A 12,962-nucleotide genomic window follows, 5' to 3' on the forward strand; every position below is an offset into this window, starting at 1 on the left:
CCTTCACCATAACCTCCTTCCACCTATCGCATTTCCAACGCCCCTCCCCCAAGTCCCTCCTCCCTACCTTTTATCTTAGCCTGCTTGGCACACTTTCCTCATTCCTGAAGAAGGGCTCATGCCCGAAACGTCGATTCTCCTTCTCCTTGGATGCTGCCTGACCTGCTGCACTTTTCCAGCAACACATTTTCAGCCCTCTGTATATAACTTGCAGTCATATGACTGCAACAAAGAGAAGAGCATGAGCTTTTGTGATCCCACAGGGGCTTTCAAAGGGTCCTGACATTCCCCATCATAGCCAACTTTGCCCATTTTAATTTAGCCGTCCTACCTTGTTCTCTGATTTGTCCCTGTCTGCCCTGACTGTTTGCCTCACCTTTGTCTCAAATAGATCCCTTTTATCATTATCGTCCTGGGTCCCACCTCCCACTCTTTCCCCCCAGTTTAAATCCTCCCGAGCAGCTCTAGCAAATCTGCCAGTATATTAGTCCCTTCCAATTTAGGTGCAATCCATCCTTCTTTGTACAGGTCACTTCTACCCCAAAAGAGCTTCCAATGATCCAAAAATGTGAATCCTTTTCCCATATATCAGTTCCTCAGCTATGCATTCATCTGCTCTATCCTCCTACTCCTGCCCTCACTAGCTCATTGCACTGGGAGTAATCCAGCTATTACTAGTCTTGAGGACCTCTCTTTTAAATTCCTGCCTAACCTTCTGTAATGTCCCTTCAGAATCTCAACCTTTTCCCTTCCTGTGTTGTTGGTTCCAATGTGGACAATGATCTCCTGCTGGCCCCCCTCACCCTTGAGAACATTCTGCACCCACTTTGACATCCTTGATCCTGGCACTAGGGAAGCATCACACCATTCTGATTTTTCGTTGCTAGTCACAAACGTCTGTCTGTACCTCGGACTAGAGAGTTCCCCCAACACAATCTATCTCTTGGAACCTGACGTACCCCTCATTGCATTAGAGCAAGTCTCAATACCAGAAACTTGTGCTATGTTCCCCTGAGAATCCATCCTCCCCTACATCTTCCAAAACAACATACTTATTTGAAATGGGGATAGCCACAGAAAACTCCTGCACTACTGCCTACCTCTCTTACCTTTCTTGGAGTTAACCCATCTATGCGACTACATCTGCGACTTTTCCCCCTTTCTATAACTGCCATCCATTACATCCCCTTGCTCTTGTAAGTTCCTCATTGCCTCTAACTGTCTCTCCAACCAATGCATTCGATCTGATAGGATTCGCAACCAAAGACATTTTTTGCAGATATAATCCTCAATAACCCATAAACTCTCCCTGAATTCCTACATCCAACAAGAAGTGCATATCACTCGACTAAAGGCCATTTTGCTGCTTTCAATCTACAGACCCAGAAAATAGCACTGTCTTATTCCTCTCCAAAACACTGCTCCAGGTTAAATTAATACTTATGGCTTATATTTTAAGTTTAATCAAGAGACATATCTCAATAAAACATATAATCAAGAAAGAACCCATTCTATGCATTCAGCTGGCAAATGGTAAAATAAATACAGCTACAACAATGGCATTTACCTGACAAAATGGAAAATGCCAAGGTATGTCCTGTTCACAAAAAAGCAAAACTTATCCAGCTGGGCTGTACTGCCCCAAGTTTAATTCCCGTCCTCAGCAAAGCAAGGTTATAAGCAAGCAGCACTTCTCTAATAATCTGCTCACTGATGGTCAGTTGATTTGGTTTATTTTTTGTCACATGTATCTTGCTATAAACATAAAATGAAAAGTGTTATATAGTGTCACCACTCTCTGGTACTAGCTTAAAACACAGAAAAAATAAATCAAAACATAGAGCATAAAGGCAGAAAAGTACAGAAATAAAGACAAAGTCCTTCTTAAGTGCTCTGTCATGGGGCTCATGCCCAGGCATGAGTCCCTTCACCACACCATTGCCGTGAAAGTTGTCACTCTTCAGTGCCATCTGACCTTGCTGCTATAAGTCCGTACTCTACCTCGCCAGACACCATTGATGCTGCCAAGTAACGCACCAGCCCAAACTCAACTCCTCCACTACCATGAGTCTGCTTTGGAACCCTCTCACCAACACAGCCACTGCTGATGCTGCCGGGTCTCCTCCTGGGCCCAAACCCATCTCTGCCTCTGCCACCACCTCCTTGAATCTGTACAGGACACAGATGCCATCGAGAACCCAAACTCACCTCCATTGCAGCAGCCGTGAGTTGGCACTTGGACTGTCTTGACAATGCAGAAGGCGCCAGGAACCCAAATGTGCCACTAAGGTCACTGCCGCAAGTCCGTGCTGCTGGCCCACTTACCGATGGCCCAAGCTCCTCATCAAGAGGTACGTAAAATGAGATAAAAGAAAAAGAAAGAGTGGAGAGGAGAAAAAAAGAAAAGCGCACAGAGTAAATGAGTTCCAGGCTCAGAAGCCTGACCCCTCCACCAGCTTGCTGGAAGAGTTTTAGGTTTTAAATCTCACTAGGAAGACCAGATTTTAGACCTCATTACAGCTTTGGTACAAATATGGCCATAGCTTCTGAATGCCAAGGACTGAGGTGAGATGACCGCCCTTGACATCAAAGCATCATTAACTAAATGTGACACCAAAGAGCTGAGAGTTTTTTTAAAAGATTTGTAGCTCGGGTTGTGGATGAGGTCGTAGGTTTGTTTGCTGAGCTGGTGTGGTTTTCTGCAGATGTTTCTTCACCTCGCTAGGTGACATCGTCAGTGCGTCTTCGAAAAAGTGTTGTTGGTCTATTCTGCCTCGCATTTATGTGTCTCTGTTTTTTTGGTACTTCCAGTTCTGTATCTGAGTGGTTTGAATAGGGGGTTCAGTTCAATGTGTCTATTGATTGAGTTCCGGTTGGCATGCCAGGTTTCAAGGAATTCTCTCACGTGTCTCTGTTTTGCCTGTGCAATGATGATTACATCATCCCAGTTGAATTTGTGTTCTTCGTTGTATGTGACATTGGAAGTGAGAGAGTGCTGCTTGTATCTGGCAGTGGTGAGTTGATGTTTGTGCACTCGTATGGCCAGTTTTCTTCCTGTTTGTCCTGTGTAGAGTTTTCCACAGTCCTTGCCGGGTATCTTGTGCTTCATCAATTGCTTCTGATCACTTTAAAGTCAGAAATGAAGGTGTTCTTTGACTCCATAATATTTACTTTAATTTGCAAATTCTCAGATGATGCAACCGCCCATGCAACGAGATCCAGATGATAGTTTAGCTTTTGGTCTCTCGTGGCGCAGTGTCGTCTCTGTACCTCTGAGCCAGGAAGCCCTGGTTCAAGCTCCACCAGCTCAAGAGGTGTGTCATAACATCTCTGATCAGGTTGGTTAGAAAATATCAAGCAACCTGGCTTGGACGGATGAGTGGCGAGCAGCATTTGTGGCACACAAGTGCCAGGCATTGATCATTTCCAACAAAATTGAATCTAACCATCTCTTACTGGCACTCAATTATATTACCATTTCCAAATCCCCCAAATTCAATGTTTTTGATTTATTTGAAGAGTGTGGACATCATTGACAATGGCCCCCATTAATTGCTTTTGGAAACGTTAAAGGAATCCAATGCTTTGAATATAACTGCGGCTAGTTATGCCATGTCGGAGGGCAATTAAATTTCAAGTAAGGTTGCTTTGGGTCTATACAAACATAATGGAGGCAGATTTCTTTACCCACGTGGTCATGTGGATTTTTACAACAATCTAGTGGTTTCCTGGTCCGCTCATCAATCCTGCCCTTTTATTCAGGTTTTATTTATTTAGATTTAAGTTCCCAGCTACCATATGGGATATGCATTCATGTCTCTGAATGAATAGTTCATGACTGTGGTATTTCTAGAGCAGTAATGTCAGCATTATTCTAATAATCCTTAATATGCTTACTGACACCATTGGCGAGAAACTTAATTGGGTCAACCAAATAAATAGTATGGCTGCAAGATCTAGTCAGGCTGGGTATTCTGCAGCAGTCTACCAACACCTAGCTTTCTTGAGCCTGTTCACCATCAACCATGCGCAAATCAAGATTGTGATATACAGTTCCAGTAATGCTCAGGAAGTTTCACTTCGCCCACGATGAAGCAGCTTCTATAAAGCTCATTTAATTAGTGCTCTATACACCTCTTTAAAATATTCACTCACTCCACCACTGCCATGGCATGGCTGCATTCTGCATCACCTACAAGTGTATTAAAGCAACTCACCAAGACTACTTGGACACTAAACCACAACCTGTACCATCTAGACATGGGCATTATGAGCACAGGACATTATCACTCTCCTCTTTGTCAAATATTGTCCTGAATTGAAATTACATTATCTTTCCTTCCTTATTGCTGGGTCAAAGCTTTCAAACTCCCCACCTTAACAGCACTGTGGGTGTACCTACAGTGCAAACTATAATGGTTCATGCAGAAGGCTCACCACCATCATCTCCAGGCTAATTTGGGATTCGCTGGTGTTGCCCGAGATGGGCTAAATCCTATGAATGATCAAGAAAGAATCTTGGAATTCCAAAACCTTTTGGTGCCCGCTACAAGAATCAAAGCAAGTTAAGATTTAATTACAGCAAGAGATTTGGAAAGTGAATGACTTATTGCAAGTGGATTACAGTACAAGTATAAATTTTGCTGTAACTCTGATGGCCTTTGGTGAGATTGCACCAGGAGTACTGTATCCAATCTTAGTCTCCTTACCCCTCTTTCAAGTGGCTGCAGTTCAGATTCACTGGACTGATTTCTCAGATGAGAAGAGTGAGTTATGAGAAACAATCAATATGTTCTATTTACTCTGGCATTTAGAAAAATGAAAGCTGGTTTCATTAAAATATATGAAAAACGTTGGACTTGTCAGTGTTAATGTTTGAAGGCTGTTTCCCCTGGCTGAAGAATTTGGAACTGGGTCCAAGATCTAAAATAAGTAGTTGGCTATTTATGACGCGTTTTGGGAATTTACTAGTCCGGAGTGTCATGGATGTTCAATTGATGAGTCTACTCAACTGAAGTTGATGAATTTTGGACACCTGAGGAAATCAAGGGATACAGAGACAGGGTAGAAAATTGGAGTTGAGGAAGATGGCATGCCACATTTTTGTCGACTGGTGGAGAAGACTTCAGGCACCTTTTATGTTTCTCTTTCTATGATCCCGATTATGTGGAAAAAAAACAATTTAAGTGACTTGCTGAGGTAGTCAAGAACACTAATAATGCAGCAGTCCCTCAGTACGGTGCTGGAGTGCCGATGTGGATTATGGGCTCAAACCTCTGGAGCTGGTTGAACCCGCATTCCTCAGATTCAGTGACTAAGCGTACTCTCTGTTTTCAAGCAGAGACTGGACACTCACAACTGGAATGTATTGGGAGATATTCAGTTCCTTCTCTCCTGTTGTTAGACTTAAATTTCACATGGTGCTGTTTCCTTTCTTTACTCCCAAAGGATGGATCACTGGGAAACATTGATGACCTGGCTCAGCAGTGCACTGAATACTACAACACCTGCCTCAGTGAGGTGCCAGAGCAGATGGAAGAGCTGTGCACACAGAGAATCTTGGAGAATCTTGATCTGGTAAAATAAAATTTCTGTCCTCCTCTGGGAGTCCTATGTGTTTCTAGTCAGTCAAATAAGAAAAGATTCTCATGTATAGAGTGTACTTAATGACTTCAAATTATGTTAGACTGTTTCAATCATGAAGCGGTTTAAGTGTTGTAATGTAGAAAATGTTGCAGCTAATTTATGAACAGCAAGATCCCACATTCAGCAAGAAGTGAGATTTTTTTTGAGATAGTTTAGGGCCTAAACCAGGAGAACATTGCAATACAGCAAATTCAGTTATGTTTCAGAGTCTTAGAATTAACTATTGGTTAGATTTTATCCATTTGATTTGTACTCATCCTTCCTGCACCAATTCCCCACAACAGCCAGTTTAATTCTGAATAGGTCTTATCTCTGGTGGATCCAGAGATGAATAACAGAAATGATATTCTAAAACAATTGATAGAGCCTTTTTTGAATCTTAGTGGGGGTGTCTTAAAATAGTCCACAACCAATTAATTGTATTTCAGGTGTTGTGTAGGACAGCGCAGGAGTTAGGTACCAGAACTATTAGTGCGATGAATGACTAGGTAATCACTTTTTAATACTACATGAGGAATCTATTAGGCATCAGGGAGACCACTCCTGCATTTTAAATCATGTCCACCCGAGCAGAAGCAGGGCTTTTGTTTGACAAAATATATTAGGGAGGAGAAAATGAAAATCACCTTGAGCTGAGCAATTACATCCAAGATGTGGCAGTGAGCCAGACAGTGGCGTGGTTGGCACGTACATATCTAAAGACTGCTGCCATTGCACAACATTGGCCGGTCAATGAGAAAAGTTGATTTCTGTGCCATGCTCCACTCTCCACACTCTTAACCTTCTCGAGATGAACGTGCATGATGATAGCCCACAGCACGACCTAAAAGAATAATGAAATATTTCGAGGTTAGTTGTCTTCTAGCTGCTGATGCAATTCTACACATTTTTGGAGCTTTCCTATAATTTTCTAAAGTTTAATTAGTCTATAACAAGTAGTCTGGCTGGAGTTGAAGTAAACATTTAGTGGGTAAAGCTTGGGTTTAAATGAGTTACTTCCAGATGTGGGTAACCTGGAAAGCCATCTTCTTGCAAGTGAGTCAGACTGGGAGAATGAGCAGAAGTTATGCAGAGCAGGGCAAGTTGCCGGAAAGTGGGGGTAAAGGGGAAGGAGAAGGGCTTTCAGCAGGGGGTCACTAAGTGTCGTAAAGTTGAATTCTTTAAGTTCAACTTCAACAATGCCCAATCCTTGAGATGTATTCACTTCAGTAAAAAAAAATTTGACTGAAATCAGCCAATTACTGCAGCTACAACTGATTCTTCCAAGCAGAGCAAGAATCTCATGAATTTGGCTGTCAAGGAGAAGTCAAGTTCTGACTGACTTGTTCATTTCCTTCCAGGTTGCTGTTGGATATAAGTAATTTTTTCAGGCTTGGCAGACTGTTGTTAAGAGGTTGCTGAGTGAGGGAGCTTTTATCTTTTCATTTGTCAGCGATGAGGGGACAGGGCAGACAAGAGGGTTTTTTCAGATTGGAAGCTTTCCTGTAGTGCAAGGAGGCACTGATGTCCCTAATGCAGTTTTCCCTCAAACTGCTGGTGTGTGACCACAGGCTACAATTCATACACATGAATGCCCGTTATTCTGGTATAGCTGTCATTCGTTCATTCTGCAGCAGTACACTGTGACAACTACATTTATCACACCATAGCAAACCAAAGGATGTCTACTGGGTGAACAAGTTATCCACACTTGACTGGCTCGTGACTCTTGTCTGGAACCTATGTAGATGTGCAATGTATGCTGGCAGCGAGAGAGAGAACCATGTTGCAAGAGCAGTTTGATGCAGCACACCACTAATGTTCTTAACAACAGTTCAGCTGCCTAGGTCACTTTGAAAGAGCCCTACATTACTCACTGGAGCTGTTCTCAAGATTTGTGATCTCTTGTTACACAATCTAGCCATGAAGAAGGGATAGGGTGAGATGCTGAGGAGCAAGGGAGAGAATGAATTGGAGAAATATCAAATAATTTGTGACTGCCAATAACCTAAGGCATCTCTCCCCATTCACAAGCAGTACAACGTTCTACATTTTTCCTTATCCATAACAATCAAATCACCGTTTGCAACAAGAGGAAAAGCACATTCCGCATTCAAATTTATCAATTCGATCTTGGCATAGTGCACAGGAATGTTTTTTAAATTTTTGGAAGCATGGGGAACTACAGTCACGGCAAATCAGAGTCGACTTCCTAACCAATTAGCTCCCCTTTTCTCCTGTAGTCAAAAGGTCACAACAATTTGTACATTTGACATTGTTACATTTGTCCTGATGAGCATAAGTCAAAAGCTTCCAAGATAGATCACTCTTTTCAGCAAGATACAAACAAGCACATTCCCCTCGTGGTCTTTGCTAGTGCTTGCGACAAGCTGTTTCCTTAATGACTGCATTGGGAATGGTGGGGGTCGCTAAGTTCAAATTCAGAAAACTGTGGCTGGATTTGGAGAGTTACGTCCAACAGCTATAAATCTCAAAGGCCCAGATGCAAACTGCAGTATCCTGACCTGTGCTGCAGCAGGCTGGTTGACAGGCAACATCAAGGAGTAGAATGGAGGGAGAGAATACTGAGAGAGTACTGTAGGTTCAAACTCAGTGGAGCCACTGCCAGTCTTCTGAGAGTAGGCTGATGGTATTGTTGTGATGCCCTGGTGATCCTTTGAAAACTCACGTCTAGAACTATGATCAACAGTGACAGCTTCCACTTTTTTTTAAAAAAAACGTGCACGGAATGTAGGTGTCCCTGACAAAACAAGCATTTAGAGTCATAGAAATGTACAGCATGGAGACAGACCATTTGGTCCAACTCCTCCATGCTGGCCAGATATCCTAAATTAATCTATTCCCATTTGCCAGCACTTGGCTCAGATCCCTCTAAACCCTTCTTATTCATATACCCATCCAGATACCTTTTAAATGTTGTAATTGTACCAGCATCCACCACTTCCTCTGGCAGCTCATTCCATACATGCACCACCCTCTGTGTGAAAAGGTTGCCCCTTAGGTCCCTTTTATATCTTTCCCTTCTCACCCTAAACCTATCCCTCTTGTTCTGGAACCCAGGAAAAATACCTTATAATTTTTCCCTATCTGTGCTCCTCATGATTTTATAAACCTCTAAAAGGTTACCCTTCAATCTCCAACATTCCAGGGAAAACAGCTCCAATTTATCCAACGTCTCCTTATAGCTCAAACCCTCCAACCCTGTGTACGCCCCAGAATTGCATGCAATATTCCAAAAGTTTACATATAAACAAAAGGCTTTTCAAAATCCTTTTCATCTCTGGACCAAACAAGTCTGATCGGAGCTCAGCCTGGTTTATTACCTCTCTGGAGAAAAAAGTCAAGGCCAAAGTATCCTTGACTGAAAATGTGTTGCTGGAAAAGCGCAGCAGGTCAGGCAGCATCCAAGGAGCAGGAGAATCGACGTTTCGGGCAAAAGCCCTTCTTCAGGAATCCTCAAGTATCCTTGAGCCAAGGAACAGCTTTTAGAAAAAGAAGGACTAGCTTTCTGACACCTTTCCCCCCCCCTCCCCGCCCCTTTTTAACAGTTCAGTGAATGGAGCAGCCACACTGCTAAAGTTCAGCACAACTTTCAGTAACATCCACTCAATCCCAGGAACTGTAGTCTTCCTTTATTCATCTACGGTGTGGGAAATTCCCCAATTACTTTCGTTTTCACATTTCGTGGAGCCATTTGTCCATGTCCAATAACGTGGCCCAGGAAGGTGACTTGGGTTTTGGCAAATTCACTTTTTAGCTAGGTTTACCACCAAGTCTGTAAATGTTTCTTCCATGAATGACTAAAAATCACCAGGTCACCATTCAGTTGGCTAATCCAGCGATAACCTTATTAATCAATCTCTGAAGTGCACTTTTCATGCCAAATGACATGACTTTGAACTGATATAGTCCATTCAGCATTACGAAAGCTGAAATTGCCTTTGCTTTCTCTGACAGAGGTACTTGCCAGTAGTCTCTGAGCAAGGCCACCTTAGAAATGTAAGTTGCTTGTCCCATGTTTTTGATACAGTCTCCAATCGTGCAATTGGATATGCATCAGTCTTTGTAACGGCGTTGACTTTGCAATAGTCCACATGTAACCATTGGATACCATCTGGCTTTGGCACCATGACTATGGGTGAGTTCCAGTCACTGTAACTCACTTCGATTATACCACTTAGAGCACACACTCTATCTCCTGAATCTGTGCCAATTTTAGAAGTTATGCTTACAAGGATGTTGCTTAATCAGAACAGCATCTCCTATTTCTATATCATGCGCAATTAGGTTAGTACTTCCCTTTTTCTTTCCCTGTATGTCTCCTCATGTGATAGTAAGAACTCTTTCAGGTCATTTCAACTTTCTTGTGCAAGGTAACTCAATAATTTATCCCAATTTTTGACAAGTTCCTCATTGTCCAATTTGATTTGAGGAATGTCCAATTCAGAATCCTCTGTAATCATTAACACCTTTCCTCTTGCTTTCCTTCCCTGTCAAAATACCTTTTGAGCATATCCACATGACACACACTGAGAGATTTTCTCCTTTTTGGAGTCCTTATCAAGTAGCTCACCTTACTCAGTTTCCTTTCGATTTGATACGGTCCACTAAACCTTGCTTTTAAAGGCTCACCTGTCACTGGAAGTAACACCTTATCACCTTATCCCCAATTGCAAAGTTACGAATTTGTGATATCTTAACCGCTTCCTGTTTCATTGTTTGCTGTGATACTTTTAAATGCTGTCCAGCTCTGTTTAATTGTTCTCCAAAATTTGACATAGTCCAAATGGCTGGTCTCTGAATTCTGACTTATTAATTTCTCCTTAATCAATTTTAACGGGTCCTCTTACTTCACGGCCAAAAATTAATTCAAATGGACTGAATTTGGTGCATCTCTGATGGCAAAAAGTACAAATGGAACTCCCTTATTCCAATCATCTGGATAATCCTGAGGCTAAGCCAATAACATGGCCTAGTTGCCCCACTTCCTATCCCCCATGGATTGAAATTGATTCTGGAAGCCAAACAGTGTTTTATGGACGAGCTCATAATCATCAGCCACTTCAGCTGTTAACCTTGCTGTTTTAACTCTCTGCTCTTCCACGTGAGTTTGCACTACTTCAGAAATTTTTGAATTCCTCCAAAATAATTACCTCTTTAAGGGCATGATAGGTTTGCTTGATTTTTAAAGCTCTTATCCATCAATCAAAATTACTCTGTTTAATCCTTTCAAACTCAATATAGGTCTGATCTGGGTCCCTCCTTAGATTCCTGAAACGTTGTCTGTCTGCTTCTGGTACAAGCTCATGTGAACCTAAAATGGCTTTTTTCACCTCCTCATACTCCCCAGATACCTCCTCTGATAGTGATGCCCTCACCAGCCCTACCTAAAATTTTCATTTAAATCAACAAAACCCACATTTGCCACTGGCCATTGCATTTGTTTAGCCACCTTTTCAAATGAGATGAAAAAGGCTTCTACGTCCTTCTCATCAAATTTAGGCAATGTTTGAACATACCTTAAACTCTGTTTCTGACTACCAGGGGTTTGCTCATCCTCTCTCTCTTCCTCACTAAGCCAACCCTCAGCCTTTAACTCCAGCCTTTTTAAGCTCATTTTCCTTTTTAAGTGTCAGTTTTTGAAGTTCAAAAGATCTCTCTTTTTCCCTCCTTTCTACTGCCCTGTCCTTATCTTTCCTCTAACTCAAGCTGCATCATTTGCAATTTAAGTTTTGCTATCTCTACAGATTCTGATGGTTTCTCCAGCAAGATTAAATGCTGAGCTACTGCTGCAATTATTTCTCCTTTCCTCACAGAAGCAGGCAGGTCCAATTCCAGCTTCTCTGCTAATTCCTGCAGCTTGGTCTCATTCACTTTCTGCAAAACTTCCAAAGTCACCGCATGCACATCCAGAAAACTTTTGGCGACTGAGTCATTTCTATCCCAAGCTTTGTCTACTCAACCAACACCCAAAATAAAGACACTAGCATCTACCACTTGGCTCATTTTCCTTTTTAAGTGTCAGTTTTTGAAGTTCAAAAGATCTCTCTTTTTCCCTCTCTTCTGCTGCTCTCTCTTTTTCTCTCCTTTCTACTGCATTGTCCTTATCTTTCCTCTAACTCAAGCTGCATCATTTACAATTTAAGTTTTGCTATCTCTACAGATTCTGATGGTTTCTCCAGCAAGAGTAAGTGCTGAGCTAATGCTGCAATTATTTCTCCTTTCCTCACAGAAGCAGGCAGGTCCAATTCCAGCTTCTCTGCTAATTCCTGCAGCTTGGTCTCATTCACTTTCTGCAAAACTTCCAAAGTCACCGCATGCACATCCAGAAAACTTTTGGCGACTGAGTCATTTCTATCCCAAGCTTTGTCTACTCAACCAACACCCAAAATAAAGACACTAGCATCTACCACTTGCTGTTTAAAATCCTGCAAAGAGCCCTCAGTCTGTTATGGACTAAGCCCAGACCACTCAAATCATTCTTAAGCAGGCAGCCCAGACCATAACTTTGCACTTTGTTTTAATAAGTATACAGTGAAAATTACCCAGATTAAGTTAGATGGGTTGACTATCAGGTTTAAAACAGACAAAAAAAATTCACAAAATTACGCAATGAAACACGACGAACAGAATAAAGAACCCCGACAGAACTCAGTCTATCCAAACTAGACTTAGCGACACTGTTCCAAATATTCACAACAGTCCCAATAAGCAAACCCCCTTTAAAACACAGTACAAAAAAAGGTCAGATGCTTACAGGTTGACGTTAGAAGGGCAGAAGAAAGAGTTTCCACACAGCTCACTGTTGAACTCCCAACTAGTTCTGGACTGAAATAAACTGCTCAGCTAGAGAGCTGACCACTCCCCTTTCATTCTACAGGTCACTTCTAAAACATGACCACTTTGGCCTGAAGTTTCATCTGTTTAAATATAAACAAAAGGCCTAACAAAATCCTTTTCATCTCTGTACCAAATCTGTCTGATCGGAGTCTGGCCTGGTTTATTACCCCTCTGAAAAAATCAAGCACAAGATATTCTTGAGCCAAGGAACTTCTTTTAGAAAAAAAAGGACTAGCTTTGTGACACACTCTTTGGCCATTGGCCCATCAAGATTCCTCTGTCATCTGAGGTAACCTTCACTGTCCACTACACCTCCAATTTTGGTGTCATCTGCAAACTTACTAACTATACCTCCAATGTACCCACAAATCATTTAGATAAATGACCAAAAGTAGTAGACCCAGCACTGACCCTTGTGGCACACCACTAGTCTCAGACCAGTTGGAACAAGTGGCTTACAAGCCATTTCAGAAGGC

The 12,962-nt window shown here is 42.1% G+C and overlaps 1 protein-coding gene across 6 annotated transcripts in view; it reads left to right on the forward strand.

Annotated features, from left to right (window-relative positions):
- Window positions 1–12,962, forward strand: part of sash1a (SAM and SH3 domain containing 1a) — a 131,043-nt gene that overhangs the window by 68,121 nt on the left and 49,960 nt on the right. For 4 of the 6 annotated variants that reach the window (XM_043696466.1, XM_043696465.1, XM_043696469.1 and 1 more), the window contains one exon: window positions 5,449–5,577. The exons of the other annotated variants lie outside the window; for them this stretch is intronic. In XM_043696466.1, coding sequence (XP_043552401.1) covers window positions 5,449–5,577 — 129 coding nt within the window. The remainder of the gene's footprint in view (window positions 1–5,448; window positions 5,578–12,962) is intronic. 6 annotated transcript variants of the gene reach the window in all.

Source organism: Chiloscyllium plagiosum, chromosome 9, assembly GCF_004010195.1.
Source record: "Chiloscyllium plagiosum isolate BGI_BamShark_2017 chromosome 9, ASM401019v2, whole genome shotgun sequence".
Lineage (NCBI taxonomy): Eukaryota > Metazoa > Chordata > Chondrichthyes > Orectolobiformes > Hemiscylliidae > Chiloscyllium > Chiloscyllium plagiosum.